At 45.5% G+C, this 21,489-nt stretch overlaps 1 protein-coding gene across 9 annotated transcripts in view; it reads left to right on the forward strand.

The window, feature by feature from the left end:
* Positions 1–21,489, forward strand: part of TIAM1 (TIAM Rac1 associated GEF 1) — a 460,276-nt gene that overhangs the window by 232,252 nt on the left and 206,535 nt on the right. For all 9 annotated transcript variants that reach the window (XM_033949522.1, XM_033949519.1, XM_033949524.1 and 6 more), the window contains 3 exons: positions 552–999; positions 2,912–3,084; positions 3,728–3,952. In XM_033949522.1, the coding sequence (XP_033805413.1) occupies positions 552–999; positions 2,912–3,084; positions 3,728–3,952 (846 nt within the window). The remainder of the gene's footprint in view (positions 1–551; positions 1,000–2,911; positions 3,085–3,727; positions 3,953–21,489) is intronic.

Genomic DNA, 21,489 nt, shown 5'->3' on the forward strand with positions numbered 1-21,489 from the left:
TACTGGACTTCCACTGTACCCACTTTCCAAAACCCAGTGGTCCAGCGGGGCAGGAGCTGGCTCAACAAAATAGCAGATTTCCTCATGATTGCCAGTCTAGGTGACAAAACTCTTTTAAAGAACTGGACTCCAAATTCCTCCAGTGACATTACTGAATTTCTTGCATGTAATAGCATTGGTATCCAGGTACTCTCAACATACAGCACACTTGAATAACAGTGATGTTGGTGACATATCCTGAAAGCACTTCTGTCAAGGCCTATGCAGTTGACTTTTGATAGAAAGAAAATCCAGCTAAGATTAAATTAAAGCTGGATCAAAATTGGAGAGGGCCTAACATGTACTAGAGGAGGTGTAAAAACATTTTTCTATTTATCTCTGTTATTGAATCTATTACTGGAATGTATCATAGGCATAGATGCTTTAAAGATGGCTCTAATTTGGATATTTACAAAAAAAAAAAAAAAAAGGTTGAATAAAATTCTTCAAATTTTTTCTTCACCACATTGATTGGATTTGGACTGACTGGGCATTTTGTTTTTCTGTCTTAGGATGTTGTTAGCACGAGCGAAAGAAATGAGTTTGCCAACAGTGGGATTGAGGGAAGTGTCACCGATGACGACCTCCTCTCCAGATGTTCCAGTGTTGCTGCAACGAGCTATTCTCCGACCATTGGAGGATCATATGTTGCCAGTAGCTGCAGTAGCAGTGTGGGCGATTCCCTTCACCAGGGAGTGTATGAGAACTTCAGGCGGGAGCTGGAAATGAGCAGTGCCAGTAGAGAGAATTTGGAAGAAGGAAGCTGTACGTTGAGCGATGAACAAAGCAGCGGCACGTTGAGCTCTCCGGCGCAGTCGGACATCCTCCTTTCTGCGGCTCAGGGCACTGTCCGCAAAGCTGGCACGCTTGCCATCAAAAACTTCTTGGTGCACAAAAAAAATAAAAAAGTGGAGTCGGCAACCCGCAGAAAATGGAAACAGTACTGGGTTTCCTTAAAAGGTAAAACGTGCGCAAACATTCAGTACGGTGTCTCGGAAGTCGGGCTTGTATTCTTCGCTAAAGTGTTGAGCATCGCTTGTGGATAGCTTTAAGCACTCATAAAAACATATGGGGGTCCTTTTACTAAGGCGTGCTAGCCATTTTTGCTTGCGCTAAAACGACTAATGCGACTTAGTGAAAGGACCCCATGGTTTTCTCTATGCTTAAATATCAGAAGCTCTACTTTCAAAAACATTTATTCATGCAATTTATTGACTGGATACTGTATGTAAATGATGAAACGGAGCATTTTGAGGGCATCTTCACATACCGAAATGAACTGTATGCTTACTAGGCCAATTAAACAATCAGAGTTTACATGGTGTTAACATCCACTTTTTACTTTTTCTCAGAATTAAAGTTTAACATATTTCACCCGAACAAATAGATTAAAATATTCTTGTTAGTGCTAGAACAGAAAAATTCTTTAGACATAAAAGGATTTATCTAGCCTAAAGAACAAATATAGAAATGGTGTTGCATTGTCTCAGCATGGAAAGCTCTTTAGAAATGATAGGCTGTCATATAGCATGAAGAACAGGGGAGGATTAAGGCATAAGTTAAACTAGGCATGTGCTTAGACCAAATGTTTTGCAGAGGCTCTTTCAGATGGCAAATTCAGTGGCTCCTAAGGCGGAGTTTTGCCCTGGTAAGTCAACCACTGACAGAAAGAAGAGTGGGGTAAACGTGGGGGCAACCAGAGCCTTTGCTGGCTGCAGAGATTTGTCTATTCTTCCTGCCACTGGTCAACGGAAGTCAGAAAGCCACGCTTCCTACTAGCTACTTCCTCCTTTGCAGTCTGTGGGACCCCATTTATGAGAGCTTTAAAATGTATTTATATTATGATGGAGGCTCCAACACACTTTGTTTACGTGGAGCTCACTGAAAGTCACATCCTGCCCTGATGGAGACAGAGTCTAGGATTCATGTTTAAATGTCTGAGTTGGGATAGCAGGTTTAGGGGTCCTTTTATAAATTTGTGGTAAAAAGTGGCCTTAGCATGACCTTACAGGGGTCTTTCTCATGCTCTAAGGCCATTTATACTGCTGCTGGAAAATGGCTAAGTTTCCGTTTTCTGAATTGATGGTCACACGCTAATGTTGCCATTAGTGGACAGCCTTTACCTAAAGTTGGCACATCATTACTTCCACCTATTTTGTAGATGGTAAAGGCTCACAAGCCAATCAGTTAACGCAACTACATTGCCAAGTGCTAACTGGATAGCACAGAAATGCCCACTCTCTGCTCCCAGTCAAGCTGCCTCCCAGAATTTTTTTAAAAAAATGTTTTTGCGTGGTTTGCACATACACATTCGGAACTTACTGTGGGACGCCTCAGTGTGTCCCGCGGTAAGTCCTTTTAAGCTGTGGTAAAAGCCAGACATGAACAGAGAATTGAAATGGAATTCTATGTATAACAACTAGTGACATAGCGAGGGAAAGAGGTGCCTGACATCGCTGTACCGTGTTCCCCTGCACTCCTCCACGCCACACCCACCCTACACTCTAACCCTGACACGCGCCCCCACATTCCTCTTGAAATCTTTGCCAGCAGCGAGCAACATCATCTACTGCTGTGTGCCACAGCTTGTACTCTGAGGTCACTTCCTGGCCCCATGACCAGGAAGTGATGCCAAATGCAGACCTGAGGCTGTGAGTAGCAGGTAAGAGATTATGCTCATGCTGGCAAAGTTTTGAAGAGGTAGGTGGAGAGGAGAAGTTGCCTAGGGCAGTCTGACCCCCTCCCCCCCCCGCTTCGTACACCACTGATAACTACCTAAAAATGAACAGTGATTGGTAAATAAACAAGAGGTTAAAAACAGACTTTGCATACTGTCAATCAACCTCACTAATGCTCTGCCTTATTTTGCTAGGATGCACTTTGTTCTTTTATGAGAGCGATGGCAGATCTGGAATAGACAACGGCAGCATTCCAAAGCATGCCGTCTGGGTGGAGAACAGCATCGTGCAGGCTGTGCCCGAGCACCCAAAGAAGGATTTTGTTTTCTGTCTCAGTAACTCACTTGGAGATGCATTTCTATTTCAGGTTTGCTGTTTTTTTTATTATTTCTATTCAGCTTTTATTTTAAAGAGATGGACTTAAAAGATCATAATTGGAAATTGCCATCAGAAGCTTGGTCCATAAAGCATATAGCTTTTAGAAGGAGGGGGGGTTTAATGGGTCATGGTTGGAAAATGAATTATGATCTCAGAAAACTGAAGAAATTATAAAGGCAGTGTTGTCATTTTCCCTTGCCACGGTTGTCTAGGACCTTAATACTATAATGTGATATTTGATCACTATGACCCCTACCTAGGGTTACTAGACGTCCGGATTTACCCAGACATGTCCTTTTTTCAAAACCCAGCACTTGAATCCCATTATATATGTAATAATTAGATTATGCACCTGAATCCCTCCCCCCCGGGTCCGTGGAAAAATTGTCTTGCTTGAAACCGGTCCCTGGTGCAAAAAAAAGTTGGGAACCGCTGCCTTAAAGAATTATTCCCACCTTATCTGAGGCTTGGTTGGAAGAACATATTATGATAGTGTTTAATGATCCGAGGGTCAGCTGAACAGATTCACTTAGATTCCTAAGTTACGTTTGCTAGGCTTGATACAGTTTGCCTGAGATTATGACATGATTCAGTGCTTACACCCGCCCCCCCTCACCCCATTACAATTTCAGACCTTCAGCCAAACGGAGCTCGAGAACTGGGTCACCGCAATCCATTCAGCTTGCGCTAGTGCAATAGCAAGACAGCATCATAACGAGGACACCATCAGAGTGCTGAAATCGGAGATCAAGAAAGTAGAGCAAAAGATCGACATGGACGAGAAGATGAAGAAAATGGGTGAAATGCAACTTTCTGCAGTAACCGATTCAAAGAAGAAGAAGACCATTCTGGAGCAGGTAATTTTTATTCTTGTCCTGTGCATAAGCCCACATCGTGAACATAAGAATAGCCTTACTGTGTCAGACCAATGGTCTATCTCAGGGGTAGGCAATTCCGGTCCTCGAGAGCCGGAGCCAGGTCAGGTTTTCAGGATATCCACAATGAATATGTATGAGATGGATTTGCATGCACTGCCTCCTTGAGATGCAAATCTATCTCATGCATATTCATTGTGGATATCCTGAAAACCTGACCTGGCTCCGGCTCTCGAGGACCCGAATTGTCTACCCCTGGTCTCTCTAGCCCAGTATCCTATCTTCACAGTGGCCAATGCAGGTCACAAGTACCTAGCAAAAAAAAAAAATAAAAAAAGATAGTAGCAACATTCCATGCTACCGATCATGTCTGTTTCAATGTCAGACTATGGACTTTTCCTCCAGAAACTGTCCAAACCTTTTTTTAAAACCAGCTAAGTTAACCACTCTTACCACATCCTCTGGTAGCGATTAACTATTCTCTGAGTGAAGAAATATTTCCTCCTCCTGGTTTTAAATGCATTTCCGTGTAATTTCATTGCGTGTCTCTTAGTCTTGTACCCAGAGCGCTGTAAAGTTGCTTTCCATCCTTTCCAAAAAGGTAAATTAAATAGAACTTTTAGATACAGACAGTTCAATTCTGAGGTACCTTTGCAAACAATTTCCTGTAGAATGGTTGGGCCAGTGGCGTAATAAGTGGGGTGGGGTGGGGTCTGTCCCAGACATGGTCTTCCTAAAGGCTTGACACCCCTCCTCCTCTCCATACCCCCCAGTTCCTCTCCTTGCCACGTGCCCCTTGCCTTCCCACATGCCTTTTTTACTTCTCTGGCATGAGGTTGCTGCCTGTGTCGGCATTAGCGCACTTTCTGACATCACTTCTGGAACCCGTGCCTAGGAAGTGATGTCAAAGGGCGAGCTGACACTGAAGTGGGCATGTTGCTCCTGCCGGAGAATTAAAAAAGGTACAGGGAAAGGAAAGGGGGCAAGCATGGGGGGGACGGGGAAGAGGGCAAGGGAGGGGCGCCACCACCCCAGGTGCTGCTCACCCTTACTACATGACACATAGTTAAAACCATGCGACACAATCGTGCGCAGACAAAGCCGGGCCGACAATCGCGTGCAGGACATCAGTGCGCCAGATTTAAACTCAATTTGAAAGCGCTCCAAGGGGGGAACCACCGCACTTAACTTAGTAGTGTTAGCGCTGCCGTTGGGGGGGGGGGACCCCCCCCATTATAGAGGAAACAGGCTTTTTCCCTATTTTTTTAGGGAAAAAGTTCAGTTTCTCCCCCAACGGCAGCGCCGACACTATGAACCCCTCCACACCCCCCCTTGGAACGCTTTCAAATTGAGTTTAAATCTGGCGCACTGATGTCTTGCACGTGATTGTCAGCCTGGCTTTGTCTGCACGCAATTGTCTCGTGTGGTTTTGATGCGTCACCTTACGACGCCACTGAGTTGGGTACTTTTCATGTGCACATGAGAGTGCTTCTGAGCAATGGGTATGCCAGGATACTATGGAGTATACCTGAACTTCTAATTTGGTAATGACAACATATAGACTTTGAGTGGTACTTGTATGCAATTTGAGTATAGGAATGCTCTGTGATCAGTAATTGTGAGTAATTTGTATGTGAGAATACTGTTTAAATTGATTCATACTAGTCAGTAATTGGTGTAGAGCTGTGTTTCACAACTCTCTCCAGAAAGCACACCCATCCAGACTGGTTTCCATGAATATTCATGAGATACACATACATGGTATCTCTAGTGTATGCAAATGTATGTTTCAAGCTTTCAAATGAAGGGTGTAAGCCAGTGTCTCTCAACCTGTGTGCCACATTATCTGAGGCACAGTGGGGTGCCCTGAAGGAATTCCAGAATTTTACTTTCGGAAGGAAATTTTTAAAAATAAAGTATACACTAGATTAAATGACATGAATGTCACAAATGCAAGAGTCTATCAATGTTATGAGTGTCTGTGTGCCTAAGAACACAACCGCCCAGACAAGCATAATTTTTTTGACGTGATTGCTCCTTGAAAACTAACGGCAAGTAATTTTATTTTTATTTTTTATGCAGTAGTTATCCTAACTTCAGCAACAAAGCAATCAAGGCTTTGTTACTTTTTGGACCTTCTTATCTTTGCGAACTTGGATTTTCAGCTCTGAAAGAAATTTTAAAAAAGAGAACTGCAGATGATGGATGATGAAATGCGTGCTTGCTCATCAACTATCAAGCCGCATGTTGAGTTAATTTGCACTCAAAAACAAGCACATCCATCGCATTGATTAGCAATTCTATTCTATCTACTTTAGTTTCACTGTTGTTACAATTACCCATATGTAGCTTAAAGAACTTTATAAATAAATAACTTAGATTTAATTTTTTTTTGTTGGTTTTGCAATTTTATCATTTCAATTATAATGTGCTGCGAAAAACATTTGCTCCATTAGTGTTCCAGAGCTAAAAAGTTTGAGACACACTCTAGTGTAAGCCTTAATTGAGAAAACACTCATAACTGAGTCCATATTTTTTTAAATGATATATTTTGTTTTGGTGGTATTTTAATGTCTACTGTAATGTATCTTTTATTATTGGTTTTAATTTATGTTAACTTATGAAATCACCCTGTAGTGCGGTATAGAAACTGGAAATGAATCAGTGAATGAATCTCACGTAAACAGGTGTATCCTCAAGAACAGGGTTGAGAAACATTGGCGTAGGAGGCACAGTGAAGTTGATTATTATATGAAAATAATTTGTGTAGCAGCATGGAAAAACTGATCGGTATGTAGTGGCAAAGTTTTATTGAAAGAAAACCAGTGGTGTATGGCATGCAGTCTTCTAATTATCTGCCCTATGTGGTATTCAAAAGAAAGCAAATTGAATCATTATAACCAGCTATTTTTCTCCATAAACCTGTCCATTTTCATTTAAAATTATTTAGAGAGTCATTGAGAAACAATTAACATATATTACAGATGCAAGACCCATATTTTATGCAATGAGCTCCGTAGCAAATAATTTGTGTTAACAATATTAGCGTTTATTAAGTACTGTATAAGTAAATGACCTCCTTAATGCTGTAATCATCTTTTTTTTTTTTTTTTACCATTGGAGACAAAGGTTTCACCGTTTGTTTTATGTTTTCAAGTTATAAAACCACATTCCCAAGGTGGAATTATAAATTATAAAACAAATAATACAATATCGTGTGATGAACTGCCTAGGTGAACCCCAGTTCTCCTTATTTATTTATTTATTCATTCAATTTTCTATACCCGTTCTCCCAGGGGAGCTCAGAACGGTTTACATTAATTAATTCAGGTATTTAAGCATTTTTCCTTGTCTGTCCCGGCGGGCTTACAATCTACCTAATGTACTTGGGGCAATGGGGGGATTAAGTGACTTGCCCAGGGTCACAAGGAGCAGCTTGGGTTTGAACCCACAACCTCAGGGTGCTGAGGCTGTAGCTTTAACCACTGCACCATTGTAGAAATCAAAATGTAGTAAAAGTGAGCCAAGTATAGGACAATCAAGCCATTGTGACATCACTGATGAGGTTGGCTCTTAGGCACTGGTGGAATGAGGCATTATGATGTCACAATACCATCTCTGGCTATCAGAGGCTGAAGCTTGTCACACTATTTATTTATTCAATTTTCTATACCATTCTCCCAGAGGAGCTCAGAATGGTTTACATGAATTTATTCATGTACTCAAGCATTTTCCCTGTCTGTCCCAGTGGGCTCACAATCTATGTAATGAACCTGGGGCAATGGGGGGGTTAAGTGACTTGTCCAGGGTCACAAGGAGCATCGTGGGTTTGAACCCACAACCCCAGGGTGCTGAGGCTGTAGCTTTAACCACTGCGCCACACACTCCCCTTAAGACTCATCCTTCCCAGGCAACCTTACCAGATCAGGAACCATAAAACCCTGAGTTGAGGAAAGTCAGGAAGGCCCCAACTGTAGCTGAAAGAAGACTCTTAAGATCCTGTCGGTGATAGCTGAGAGATTGCCATAAAGTTCAGCTTCTGCTAAGTAGATCTCAGCAACCCAAAAGGGGATTGTAACAGTGGGAGTAGACTAAGAGGCTCATTTTGAAAGCACTTAGACACACAAAGTACCATTGAAACCTATAGTACTTTATGTGTCTTAAGTGCTTTCAAAATGAGCCCCTTAGTCATTTAATGGCCTGGAGGCCAGTAAAAAATAATAATAAAGGCCAGTTTTCAGAGCAGAACTAATATGATCTTTGAACCTCATGCTCAACAATAAACAAGCATCCAGCTTTTGATTTTGTTGGAGCCTCTGGGTACATTTTAGAGATAACCCTACATACAAAGAATTATGATAATTCTAGATATTATTGAAGCCTGAGTTATTGTTGCTAGGCCTTGGTGAGTGAAAAAAAAAGATGAATTTACCATCTTGTACGCAGTTGTAATGTAGCTGAGAATCTTGAGGTCCTAATGAGAATCTGAATAAAAAATTACCCACATAATAAATACCTGAGACTTCTGGAGTAATGGAACCCCATCTATGGTTTTTGATATACAGTGCTCTCCCGGTCATTCGTGGTTCGTGGTCCTGGTCATTCATGGTATTTTCCGACCACGAAGGAGAGGCAGGAGAAGGCAGCCGAAGCGCCGGTGAGTGAAGGAAATCACTTGCGGTGTGCTCCGACCACCTCTTCCTGTACTAAAGTCGGGCCTCACCAATCAGGAGCTGTGTGTCAAAGCAGCTCTTGATTGGTGAGGCTCGACTTTAGTACAGTAAGAGGCGGTCGGAGCATACCGCGAGTGATTTCCTTCACTAGCCGGCGCTCCGGCTGCCCTCTCCTGTCTCCCCTGACTAAAAACCTTATTCGCGGTTTTTTGACATTCACAGGGGTTCCTGTAACGGAACCGTCACGAATATTGGGGGAGTACCGTACTATCTTTCCTCCATTCTTATCAAGGCGGTTTATAATACACTGAATAGTAAGCAGGTACTCTAAGTAATTTCCCTATCTGTCCCAGTGGGCTCACAATGTAAGTATGGTACCTGGGTCAACAGAGGTTTATCCCAGGACAAGCAGGCAGCATATTCTCACATGTGGGTGATGTCATCCAAGGAGCCTCGGTATGGACAGGTTTAAAAGTGGATCGCCACTTTTAGAACTTGAGAAAGTTTGTGAACTGCCCGCATCGACAATGCGCGAGTGCCTTCCCGCTCGACGTAGGAGCATGGCTCCTCAGTTCTTAGTTTTCCACGGAGCTAAGAAGTCATGTTTTTTGAACGCTGTTCAAATTCTTAGCATTTTGCCTTCCTGCTCCTGCGATTTTCCTTTATTTTCTTCTTTCGTTTCTTAAAAAAAAAAAAAGAGAACGAAAGAAACTCTTTTCTTTTCACCTCGCGGGCGTTTAGCTGGCGAAGCCTTCTTATTCACCTCACCTATTGAGTTCAATCTCGCTGAGGCAGTTTTCCCGTCGATGTCCCGTCCATTAATGGGTTTTAAGAAGTGCGACAGGTGTCAACAGCCAATATCACTCACAGACCCCCCCATTCTTGGTGTTTGCAGTGTCATGGCCTAGAATACGGTGTCGACTCCTGTATGTGTTGTTCTTCTCTTAAGAAATGATCCATCAAGAACTGCAAACTTCAGCAAGAGAAGTTATTTGGTACCACCATTGTCATCGGCACTGATATCAGATGGCATCGCCTCTTCTGGTAAGCCAGTTAAGAAGTTCCCAGCTTCCCAAATAGCATCGCAGGTCACTGATGCATCAAGTCCCTTGATGCCGACCAAGCGAAAGCCTCTCTTGTGGCTTGCCTCACCTGCATCTAGGAGTGCATCCTTGTCTTAAGTATTAATTATACTTTTCCCAATTTTTATACTTTTTTAATGTAATGTTCACTTCTTTGACAATTTTTAAAGTGGTATATCAAATTTTAATAAACTTGGTCACGGACACCCCCTCCGAGGCAAGCCGCGATGGTACAGGTACCAGTTCTTTCCTTTCAAGAGAAGCCCGATGCTCTCTTCCGTCTGGAGTTCGGGGATATGTTTCGTCTCATGACCCCAAGATCGACCCCCCTCGGTACCAGGCTGGCCTGAGCATAAAGCAACAAAGTCTTGCAGTACCAGTCCTGGCTTTCCGGTCCACCATCGAAGTTCTACGCCTCGTCATTGATCAGCTCACCAGTCACCTTCTTCATCAAGGCATCATCGATCTGCTTCTTCTCCTCAACGCTCTCAATCTAGCAAGTGTTCTTTCAAGAGAAAACATCGTTCTTCTGCATCGATCTTGACACTCCCCATCAACCAAATCAGTGTTTGATTCTGATTTACAATCTGATTCTGATGTAATTTTATCTGACTCTTCTACTGAAGCTTACGACACTCCTTTGGAACACTCTCCACAGAGGTGTCCTTCCAGAGTGAAATCACCTACTGAGAGACTTTCTTTCACTAGATTTATTCGCCAACTAGGCAAGGACATGTCCATCAAACTTGAGGCTGATTCTGCCTTTAGGTCTGAATTTCTAGAGACCTTGGACTATGATCAGCCTCTTAAAGAGCTTCTCCATCTGCCATTGCATGGCATTCTTAAAGAAACACTTCATAAGAATTAGAAGACTCCTCTATCGCTGTAGCTCCCAGAAAATTAGACTCTTTATGTTTAAATTATTTTTATTATTCCAGCAGTAAGAAGCAAATACAAACAGTAGTACCATTCAGGAAATAACATTTTCAACAATATAATCAGTTCCCCTCCCATCCCCCTCCCCTCCCCAAGAATCCATGGCCAGTCCAACAGCTGAGAGTGGGAATAAAATCTTAAAGATTCAAAAGTCTACTGCGAGCACGCGGTGTAAGGTCCTGCCAGAAGTGCTCCCACACCTGACAGAATTTGCGACCCGGGCCAAGAGTCAAGTCTCCCACCATGCGTCTCTCCAGTGTTGTGTGCACTATCATTAGGGATCTCCATTGTGCATATGACGGGGGATCACGGGAGAGCCAGTTGGTGAGGATGGCTTTTTTTCCTATCAAAAGGGCTCTGGAGATAAATGCTGACATTCCCCTGGGTTTGGGCAAGGCTATATTATAAAATCCAAATAACGCCCTCGGTTGCGGAAGCCATCACCTTCCTCAAAGCAATGTGGTATATAGGCCAAGATGTCTCCAAAACTGTTGGATTGCGGGGCAGGCCCAAAACATGTGACTCAAAGATGCGTGAGCCTGATTGCATTTCGGGCAAGAATGTGACGCAGTAATCCCCATCCGGGCTGCACGTTCCGGTGGAATGTAAAGTCTAAGAACAATTTTCAATTGCATTTCCCAGAGAGTAATATTAGGTGACACCTTCTGAATGTTCTTCAGGACCCGTTGTAACTGTTGAGCAGTCAACTGGCAATGCAAGTCCTCAGCCCACGCTGTCGCTAATATATCCAGATTCGTACTTGGTTGGCAATCCCGGATCCCCACAATATTAAATCGTAGAGGAATCCTCTGTTGGGCTGAAAGGCTGAAGAGTTCCGAAAGCGCCTCTCGGCAGACTTCAGTAAGGGCAGCCACTGGGAGGGACTGAACATAGAATTAGACTCTTTATATAAAATAACTAGTCTACTCCATCTAAAGTCTATGCCTCAGTGCCACCGGGGTGAGAAGGACGCACTATGGACAAGTTTGAGCGTCATCTTTACCAGAACTCTATGTTGGCAAACAGAGTTCTGAATTACAATTTCTATTTTTCTTGTTATATGAAATATCTTCTCAAGAAATTTCCTGCTTTTGAGAGAGATATTCCTTCTCAACACCTGAAGGATTTTCAGAAACTTTACCCAGCTGCGAAAGTATATGGTCAGATCTGCTTATGATGCTTTTGAATTGACTTCCAGAGCCTCCTCAATGTCAGTAGCTATGAGACGTTTGGCCTGGCTTAGAGTAGCGGGACAGATTGGGGATATGATAGAGACTTATAAGATCATGAAGGGCATAGAGAGAGTAGAGAAGGAAAGATTCTTCAAACTTTCAAATAATAAAAGAACAAGAGGGCATTCAGAAAAGTTGAAAGGGGTCAAATTCAAAACAAATGCTAGGAAGTTTTTCTTTATCCAACTTGTGGTGGACACCTGGAATGTGCTTCCAGAGGACGTAATAGGGCAGAGTACGGTACTGGGGTTTAAGAAATGATTGGATAGTTTCCTGCTGGAAAAGGGGATAGAAGGGTATAAATAGAGGATTACTGCACAGGTCCTGGACCTGTTGGGCCGCTGCGTGAGCGGACTGCTGGGCACCCAGCAGAGGCATTGCTTATGTTCTTATATCTAATATAATAAAGAGCTAGCCGCGCATGCGCACTTCTATTTGCGTGTTCCGTGCGCTGTAGGTCTGTGGCCTAAGGAGTGCGCATGCGCGAGTCCCCAGCCTTGACCGCGGCTTGAAGCGTATGCGCCAGTTAGCTGCATCGGGCGACAGGAGCGGCTCTGGCAGCGGATGCCGGGAGGAGGACTCATGGTCCTGCTGCCGCTCCTGTTCACAGCGGCCTGCACGTCGCCGACTCCCCCCCCCCCTTCCGCAACAACTGCTACTGCTCCTGTTCTTCCCCTCCCTCCAGTCACCGCCGCCATTCCTATTTAAAACGGCCTGCTGAGGTTCGTGGCCGGCTGTAGCGAACCTCGCAGGTCACTCTCCACATGGTAGCACGTTCCCTCTGACGCGATCGCGTCAGAGGGAACATGCTACTGAGGTGAACAGCGGCCTGCGAGTTTCGCTACAGCCGGCCGCGAACCTCAGCAGGCCGTTTTAAATAGGAATGGCAGGCAAGACCCCCCCCCTTCCCCGCCGCACCAAGGCCCCGGCGATCGCTGGCTGTGCGGACGTGTTTCCTGAGTTTTCGCCTCCCTGGTATAAGATTAAATCCCGATCGCGCGGCTCCAACCCAGACAGAAAAACAGACACTGGCAGTCCCGGTCCCAGGCGGCAATGCAGTTTCTCCGTCTCCTCCCTGCTCCTCCTCACACACAATCACAATCAGTCACAGCGTTCCGTCCGAACGAACAAGCGGTCGGCTGTGCGCCGGCCTGCCAGCGTGCACCTGCGCAAGAGTGAGAACCAACGAGCACGTGCTCCCTTGCCCTCTGCGCGAGACGGCGAGCCCACAAGCACATGCCAGCCCACCAGCAGCAGCCACTTAGTTGGCTCTCAAACTGGTCAGGCGCTGAAGAAAGCCGGCAAAGAAGTGACCCTGGAAGGTAGGACTGTCTATTGGCTCTGCAAAATAAGATTTTGCAAGGGAAGGGGGTATAATGATGGACAGGGAAAAGCCAAGCCTGCAAATGAAAAATGGGCAAGAACTGCAGAGAGAGAGAGAGAGAGAGAGACAGAGACAGAGACAGAGACAGAGTTGACAGGTAGCAGGATACAGATGTTTCAGGCTTGGTAAATAAGGGGAGCAGTGAAGGGGTGGTGGTGGACACAGGGGAGGTAAAAGGAAGGGAGAATGGACAGGGGGCGCAGGCAAGGGGTGGTGGTGGACAGCCGAGGAAAAAAAAAGACAGAAATACAGAAACAGGCTAAGGAGAGAGAGAGAGATAGAAATAAAGACAGATACACACACATATATTCTAGCACCCGTTAATGTAACGGGCTATAAGAACATAAGCAGTGCCTCCGCTGGGTCAGACCACAGGTCCATCCCGCCCAGCAGTCCGCTCCCGCGGCGGCCCAAAACAGGTCAAGACCTGTCTGAATCATCAGAAGGGGCTCCCTTGCCACCTTGGTTTCCCATTTAAGTCCTGCCTTCCTATCGAAGTCCTAGCCCTCCGGTCTTGCACATGCACGACCAGGTTAGTTTATACTCATTACCTGATTTACTTCCTATACTTGTGTTACCTCCCAGCTCCTCCCTCAGTATCCCACGATCCCTTTATCCCTCAGGAATCCATCCAATCCCTGTTTGAATCCTTGTACCGTATTCTGTCTGATCACTTCCTCCGGTAGCGCATTCCAAGTGTCCACTACCCTTTGGGTGAAAAAAAACTTCCTTGCATTTGTTTTGAACCTATCTCCCTTCAGTTTCTCAGAATGTCCCCTCGTATTTGCTGTCCCCTTCAGTCTAAAGAATCTGTCCCTATCCACCTTCTCTATGCCCCTCATGATCTTGAAAGTCTCTATCATATCTCCCCTGAGCCTCCTTTTCTCCAGAGAGAAGAGCCCCAGCCTATCCAGCCTCTCGGCATATGAGCAGTGTTCCAGCCCTCTTACCAATTTCGTTGCTCTCCTTTGGACTCTCTCAAGTACCGCCATGTCCTTCCTGAGGTGCGGCGACCAATACTGAACGCAGTACTCCAGATGTGGACGTACCATTGCTCGATACAAAGGCATGATGACTTCCCGTGTTCTGGTTGCTATGCCCTTCTTTATGATGCCCAGCATCCTGTTGGCTTTTTTCGAGGCTGCTGCGCACTGTGCAGATGGCTTCAGTGATGCATCCACCAGCACACCCAAGTCTCTCTCGAGTCTGCTGTCTCCCAACAATACCCCCCCTAATTTGTAGCTGAACAACGGGTTCTTTTTCCCTATATGCATGACCTTGCATTTGTCCACGTTGAAGCGCATTTGCCATTTGTTTGCCCAGTCTTCCAGCTTGTCCAGGTCCCTTTGTAGGTCCTCACACTCCTCCCTGGTCGTAACTCTGCCGCACAGTTTGGTATCGTCTGCGAATTTTATAACCTCGCACTTTGCTTCCTTTTCCAGGTCATTGATGAATATGTTGAAGAGTAAAGGCCCCAGCACCGATCCCTGTGGCACACCGCTCGTGACTCCCCGCCAGTCAGAATATTGACCCTTTACTCCAACCCTCTGCAGTCTTCCCGACAACCAGTGCTTGATCCATCTGTGCACATCCCCTCCCACCCCGTGGTTCCACAGCTTCTTAAGTAGCCTTTCATGTGGCACCTTGTCGAAAGCCTTTTGAAAGTCAAGGTAAATGATGTCTATGGGCTCCCCATTGTCCACCCGACTGCTTATTCCCTCAAAGAAGTACAGAAGGTTCGTTAGGCACGACCTTCCCTTACAGAATCTGTGCTGGCTTGTTCTCAGTAGGCCATTTCTCTCGATGTGCTCGCAAATGCCGTCCTTGATCATAGCTTCAACAATCTTCCCTATAATTGAAGTCAGGCTCACCGGCCTGTAGTTCCCGGGGTCACCCCTCGATCCTTTCTTGAAGATGGGTGTGACATTTGCCAATTTCCAGTCCTCTGGCACCTCACCAGTTTTCAAGGATAGGTTGCAAACATGTTGGATTTTGCCCGCTATTTCCTGTCTTAGTTCCTTCAGAACCCTTGGGTGGATCCCGTCCGGGCCCGGTGATTTGCCGCATTTTAACCTGTCTATCTGTTTGAGGACATCCTCCCTACTTACCTCTATGTGCTCTAATTTTTCAGTCTGTTCCCCACTCATGAGTTCCTCTGAGTCTGGTATATTAGATTTGTCTTCGCTCGTGAAAACCGACGAGAAGAACGTGTTCAACCTCTCAGCTACCTCTTTATCCTCCTTAATCACTCCCTTCCTGTCCCCATCGTCCAACGGCCCTACTTCCTCTCTCGCTGGTCGCTTCCCCTTAACGTAACTGAAGAATGCCTTGAAGTTTTTCGCCTCCTTGGCCAGCCCCTCTTCGTATTTCCCTTTTGCTTTTCTAACCTCCCGGTGGCATTCCTTTTGGCATTTCCTGTGCGCCTGGTGATTTTCCTCTGTTGGGTCCTTTTTCCATCTCCGGAAAGATACTTTTTTGTCCTTTATCGCCCTCTTAACTTCTATTGACATCCAAACCGGGTCCTTTGATCGCTTGTTCTTGCAGCCTTTCCTGAAGTTGGGGACGTACATTCTCTGTGCTTCTTGCAGGGTGTCCCTGAATAGGGTCCAGGCGCTTCCCACAGTCTCCATCCTAAAGATGTTTCTGAGCTTCCTCCCCACCATTTCCCTCATAGCAACGTAATTCCCTTTCTTGAAGTTCAGCGCAGTTGTTGCGGTCCTCCTAACTATGGGTGCCCCTCTTTCTAATGTGAATCTGATCGTGTTGTGATCACTGTTGCCTAGTGGTCCTCCCACTTCTACCCCTCTTGCAGGCCCCCCTAATCCGTTTAGGATGAGGTCAAGAGTAGTACCCCCTCGCGTCGGTTCTTTGACTAGTTGCTCCATGAAGCAGTCCTTCACAGCTTCTACAAATCCTATCTCCCTATTGCAGTTGGAGTGACCCGTACTCCAGTCTATCCCTGGGTAGTTGAAGTCCCCCATCACTGTTACATTTCCAGTCCTGCACTCCTGTCTCAATTCCGCTTCCAAGTCGTGTCCGACTCCCTCTGGTGTACCAGGTGGTCGATAGTACAGCCCCAGTTTTATGCCCGCACCCTTGTTTCCCGGTAATTTGACCCACATCAACTCCAGCCCCTCTGCCTTCGTTGCCATATCCATCCCGACCGAGTGGATAGAGTCCTTTATATATAGTGCTATGCCTCCCCCCTTTTTGTGGGTCCTGTCCCTCCTATAGAGCTTGTACCCCGGCAGCGCTACATCCCATTGATTTTCCTCTGTCCACCAGGTTTCTACAATTCCAATTATATCCAAGTCCTCCCCATTTGCCATGACTTCTAGTTCACCCATCTTGGCTGTGAGGCTTCTTGCATTTGCGTATAAGCACCGCAGGTCCCGTCGTTTTTCTCCCAACTCTGCATTTACTTGGGCCACTTGCCCTTGGATTTCAGGCAGTTTTCCCGCTCTCTGTGTTTCTGCTTTACCCTCAGCCTTTACCCTCTTAGCTTTCAGCTTCCCCACATTCCTGCCACCCCACTTTCCCGCTTTTCCTCTGGGATTTCTAGCCCTACCGGCCCCCTCCTGGGCTATCATCCCTTGAGTCTCTGTTTGATCCCCCTCGCCTTGTGGTGCCTCTATATTACCCTCGGCTTTCGCCCTAATGCCACCCAGTCCCCCTGTGTCCACAAGCCCCTTAGTCTTCTCCCAGCAAGCTCCCATTACCTGATGTTTCCCTCGCTGTCTGATTTGGAGATCTTCCGGTCCCTCTGTTTCCTCCCTGCAGTCAGCCCGTTCAGCATCTGTTCTGGATACTGTTGTCCGAAGCGTCAATATCAGATCAGCTGTCGGCTTTCCCCCTCTCCTCAGTTTAAAGCCCTCTCGATCTCCTTCCTCAAATTGGTTGCCAGTAGTCTGGTTCCCGCTGTGCTCAGGTGCAGGCCGTCCCGCCGGTAGAGCTTGTTCTTTCCCCAGAAGGACGTCCAGTTCCTCACAAAGCGGAAGCCCTCCTCCTGGCACCATCTCCTCAACCATGCATTCACAGCTTGTTGGTCTGCCTGCCTCTTTGCATCTGCTCTCGGTACAGGCAGGATCTCCGAGAATGCTATCCTCCGTGTGCTCCGCTTCAGCTTTCGTCCCAGTTCTTAATATTCCTTGATGAAGAGAAGGCATGATATGGTCAAAATGTCTTAATCCTGTGATAGTTCAAAACAGTTGGACTTATTTGGAGACTTTGAATATCTTTTACGCTGAGTCCATGTAGTTGGGAGTTACAGTAGTCATTCCAGACTGCCCCATGGCACAGCAGTGAAGTTATTTCAGATGAAATTGGTGTACAACCAGTTGTGTTAGTCATTGCGGGGAAATTAGATCCCTTTTAACATATTTTGAACAAGTCCTATTGACCTAAACATTTCAGACTGGTATGCGGCTGCAGCTAAGAAAGCAAATAGAATGTTAGGAATTATCAGAAAAGGAATGGAAAATAAAGTAGAAAATAATAATAATAATAATTTTATGTCTTATATACCGCTATACCGTGAAGTTCGAAGCGGTTTACAATAAAGATACATTTTGACAGTACATGGGATACAAGGTGGAAAGAATATAAGTTAGTTTCAGACCTTGAATTGGGGGGGAGGGGGGCGAGGTAGGGAAGAGGGTCGTAGCGAGGAAGAGGTGGGTTTGGGAATTTAGAATTTGTTAAACAAGCGAGTTTTCAGGGATTTTCTAAAGTCTGCGTATGTAGTGGCCTCAAGTATGGGTTTTCCAAGCCATGTGTTAGAACAGGGGTCTCAAAGTCCCTCCTTGAGGGCCGCAATCCAGTCGGGTTTTCAGGATTTCTCCAATGAATTTGCATTGAAAGCAGTGCATGCACATAGGTGTCATACATATTCATTGGGGAAATCCTGAAAACCCGACTGGATTGCGGCCCTCAAGGAGGGACTTTGAGATCCCTGTGTTAGAATGACTTTGTATCATCACTCTATGGGTTGGCTGCACCTCCAATACTGTGTGCAGTTCAGGTCACCGTATCTCAATACTGTGCAGTTTCTTGCACCTCTATCTCAAAAAAGATATAGCTGAATTAACACCCCCATCCCTCTTTTGTAAAATTGAGCAAGAGGTTTTTAATGGCCATAGAATTCCTATGAGCGTCGGAGGAGCACAGAACATTCAGTGTGCTGGCCGTCACTATAAACCTTTTGCGTGATTTTGTAAAAGTAGGGGTTAGAAGAGGTACGGAAAAGGGCGACGAAATGAATAAAAGGGATGGGATGACATCCCTATGAGAAAAGGCTAAAATGGCTAGGGCTCCTCAGCTTGGAGAAGGGTGGGCTTAGGGGAATTATAATAGAAATCTATAAAATACTGAGTGGAGTGGGAAGAGTAACTCCCAAGATTTTACTGAAAACTTCACTTTTTCCCTAAAAAACAGGGAAACAGTTAAGTTTCCAATATAATGAGGGAAGTTACAACCCTCCAAACACCCCACAACGCCGCTGCGATATGTATTAAGTAAACTGTGGGGCTTCCCCAACAAAACCCCCTTTTTCTTCGTCTTGTGCTGAGTTGCTGGCGCTGAGTTGTCTTGCGCTGAGTTGCTGGCGCTGAGTTGTCTTGCGCTGAGTTGCTGGCGCTGAGTTGTCTTGCGCTGAGTTGCTGGCGCTGAGTTGTCTTGCGCTGAGTTGCCTTGCGCTGAGTTGCCTTGCGCTCAGTTGTCTTGCGCTCAGTTGCTTGCGCCGAGTTGTCCTGCGCTCAGTTGCTGGCGCTGAGTTGTCTTGCACTCAGTTGTCTTGCGCTCAGTTGTCTTGCGCTCAGTTGTCTTGCGCTGAGTTGTCTTGCGCTCAGTTGCTTGCGCTGAGTTGTCTTGCGCTCAGTTGCTGGCGCTGAGTTGTCTTGCGCTCAGTTGCTGGTGCTGAGTTGTCTTGCGCTCAGTTGCTGGCGCTGAGTTGTCTTGCGCTGAGTTGTCTTGCACTCAGTTGTCCCGCTCGTGCACATTTCGGAAAATAATTTGCGCTCAGTTGCTGGCGCTGAGTTGTCTTGCGCTGAGTTGTCTTGCACTCAGTTGTCCCGCTCGTGCACATTTCGGAAAATAATTTGCGCTCAATTGTCTTACGCTCAAATGTCTTCCGCTCATTTGTCTCGTGCTAAGTTGTCTCGCGCTGAGTTGTCTGCGCAATTTTGTCCACGCGATTGTCTTGCGCGCAATTGTCTATGAACTGATGGTTACTCTTTCCAAAAATGCAAGGGTAGGGGGCATGCGATGAAGCTGCTTTTAGTAGATTTAATACAAACCAGAGAAAATGTTTCTTCACTCAACGTGTAATTAAACTCTAGAATTCATTGCCGGAGAGTGTGGTGAAATCAGTTAGCTTAGCAGGGTTTATTACAGAAATGGCTTGAGGAAATCCACTGCTTATTCCTAGGATAAGCAGCATAAAATCTGTTTTACTACTTGGGATTTTGCCAGGCACTTGTGACCTGGGTTGGCCACGGTTGGAACAGGACACAGAACTTGTTGGACCTTCGGTCTGTCCCAGTATGGAAACTCTTATGTTCTTATGTAATCTTCTAAGTATCTTCCTTGGTTCATAGATAACCCCGCGAAAGACAAAGGCGCGCGCCGACAACTGAGCGCAAGATGGAGGCGCGCGCCGAAGAAAATTACAGTTTTTTAAGGGATCTGACGGGGGGGGGGTTTTGTTGGGGAGCCTCCCCAGTTTACTTAATAGAGATCGCGCCGGCGTTAAAAACAGGGAAAAAGTGAAGTTTTCAGTAAAATGTGGGGGGTTACAACCCCCCAAACCTCCCACAACGCCCCCACAATGCGGCGCGATCTCTATTAAGTAAAGTGGGGGGATCCCCCCCACGCCCCCCCTTCGGAGCCCTAAAAACAGTAATTTTCTGTGGCGCGCGCCCCCACGCTGCGCTCAATTGTCTGGGCGCGCCTTTGTCCCGGCGCGCTTTTGACCTGACACTATCTTCCTTTCACGCTCTGGTGAGTTAATGTAACTTGGTCTCAAAATGTTTCTTATTTGGTGATGATTTTGTGCCGCCATTACATCTCAAAACTTATTAAAAAAAATAAGGAAGCAATTAAGCAGAACTGGCCAGTAAATCAAACAATGGGCTCATTTGTAAAAGGAGTGAAAACAGAGGAGATTTCACTAGTAAACTCTACTCTGACATCCCAGTGTTTATTTCCTTCTGCAGATCGGTTTTGATCTGTTGGAATGGTGTCGCTGGTGTGATAAGCGCTGGGGGGGGGGGGGCAGAGATTTCTCAAGCATTCCTAAGCAGATTGCTTCAGGATTAGAGTTGTATCTGGGAAGAGCAATGGTGTCTGAACTGTGTTTTGTGAATTCCTCTGGTGTAATTAGGAATAGTTCACTCCTCCCTTACTAGGAATGATTTAGATACTGGTCACCCTCACAAAACTGGCGGATGTAGCGGGCTATATTTTTTTAAAAAATAAATAAATTTGGGTTTTCCTGATTTGGATTGAAAGGACAAGTATGTCTTATCAGTACTGTTAGGATGGGTTTGGAAGAAATCTGAATACTTATATGTGCACTGTTGCGATAAAGTTTTTCATATATTGATAATAAACTGAAAACAAAATATGTTTGCTATGCCTTTCTCTCTCTTTTTTTTTTTATAAGTACTTCTGTGCTGGAGCTTCTCTGTTCATGTAGCTTATCTTATCGGCATAAAAACATTCAGAGGTTTTTCCCTGAAGCATGGTTATTTACTGTCTTGCGGTTGTTTATCTTTGAAGATAGCTTATCGAAAATCGTAATAGTCTCCCTTTCCCTTTGAGTGTTATAAACTTTCATTATATCTAGAGCCACTATTGATACAAAGCATGCCAGTGCAAACAGCTTCAACAGTGTCTGAGTCTCCTCTGAATGCACGAACTAGAGCAGGGATTGGCAACCTTGGCCATTGAAGGCCTCAATGCAGTCAGGGTGGGCCTCGGGATTCCCCCAATGAATATGCATGAGTTCTGTTTACATGCAGTGCCTCCATTGTATGCAAACAGATCTCTCGGGGGGAATTCCTGAAGACCCAACTGGACTGCAGCCCTTGAGGGCTGAGGTTGCCCATCCTAGGACCAGAGCATTTGTTCTCCCTTTGGATTTGCCCAGTTAGTCTGGTTTTTAGGATATCCACATGAGATAAATTGGAGTACAATGAAGAGAGTGTGTACAGAT

This window comes from Geotrypetes seraphini, chromosome 6 (assembly GCF_902459505.1).
Source record: "Geotrypetes seraphini chromosome 6, aGeoSer1.1, whole genome shotgun sequence".
In the NCBI taxonomy this organism is placed as follows: Eukaryota; Metazoa; Chordata; class Amphibia; order Gymnophiona; family Dermophiidae; genus Geotrypetes; species Geotrypetes seraphini.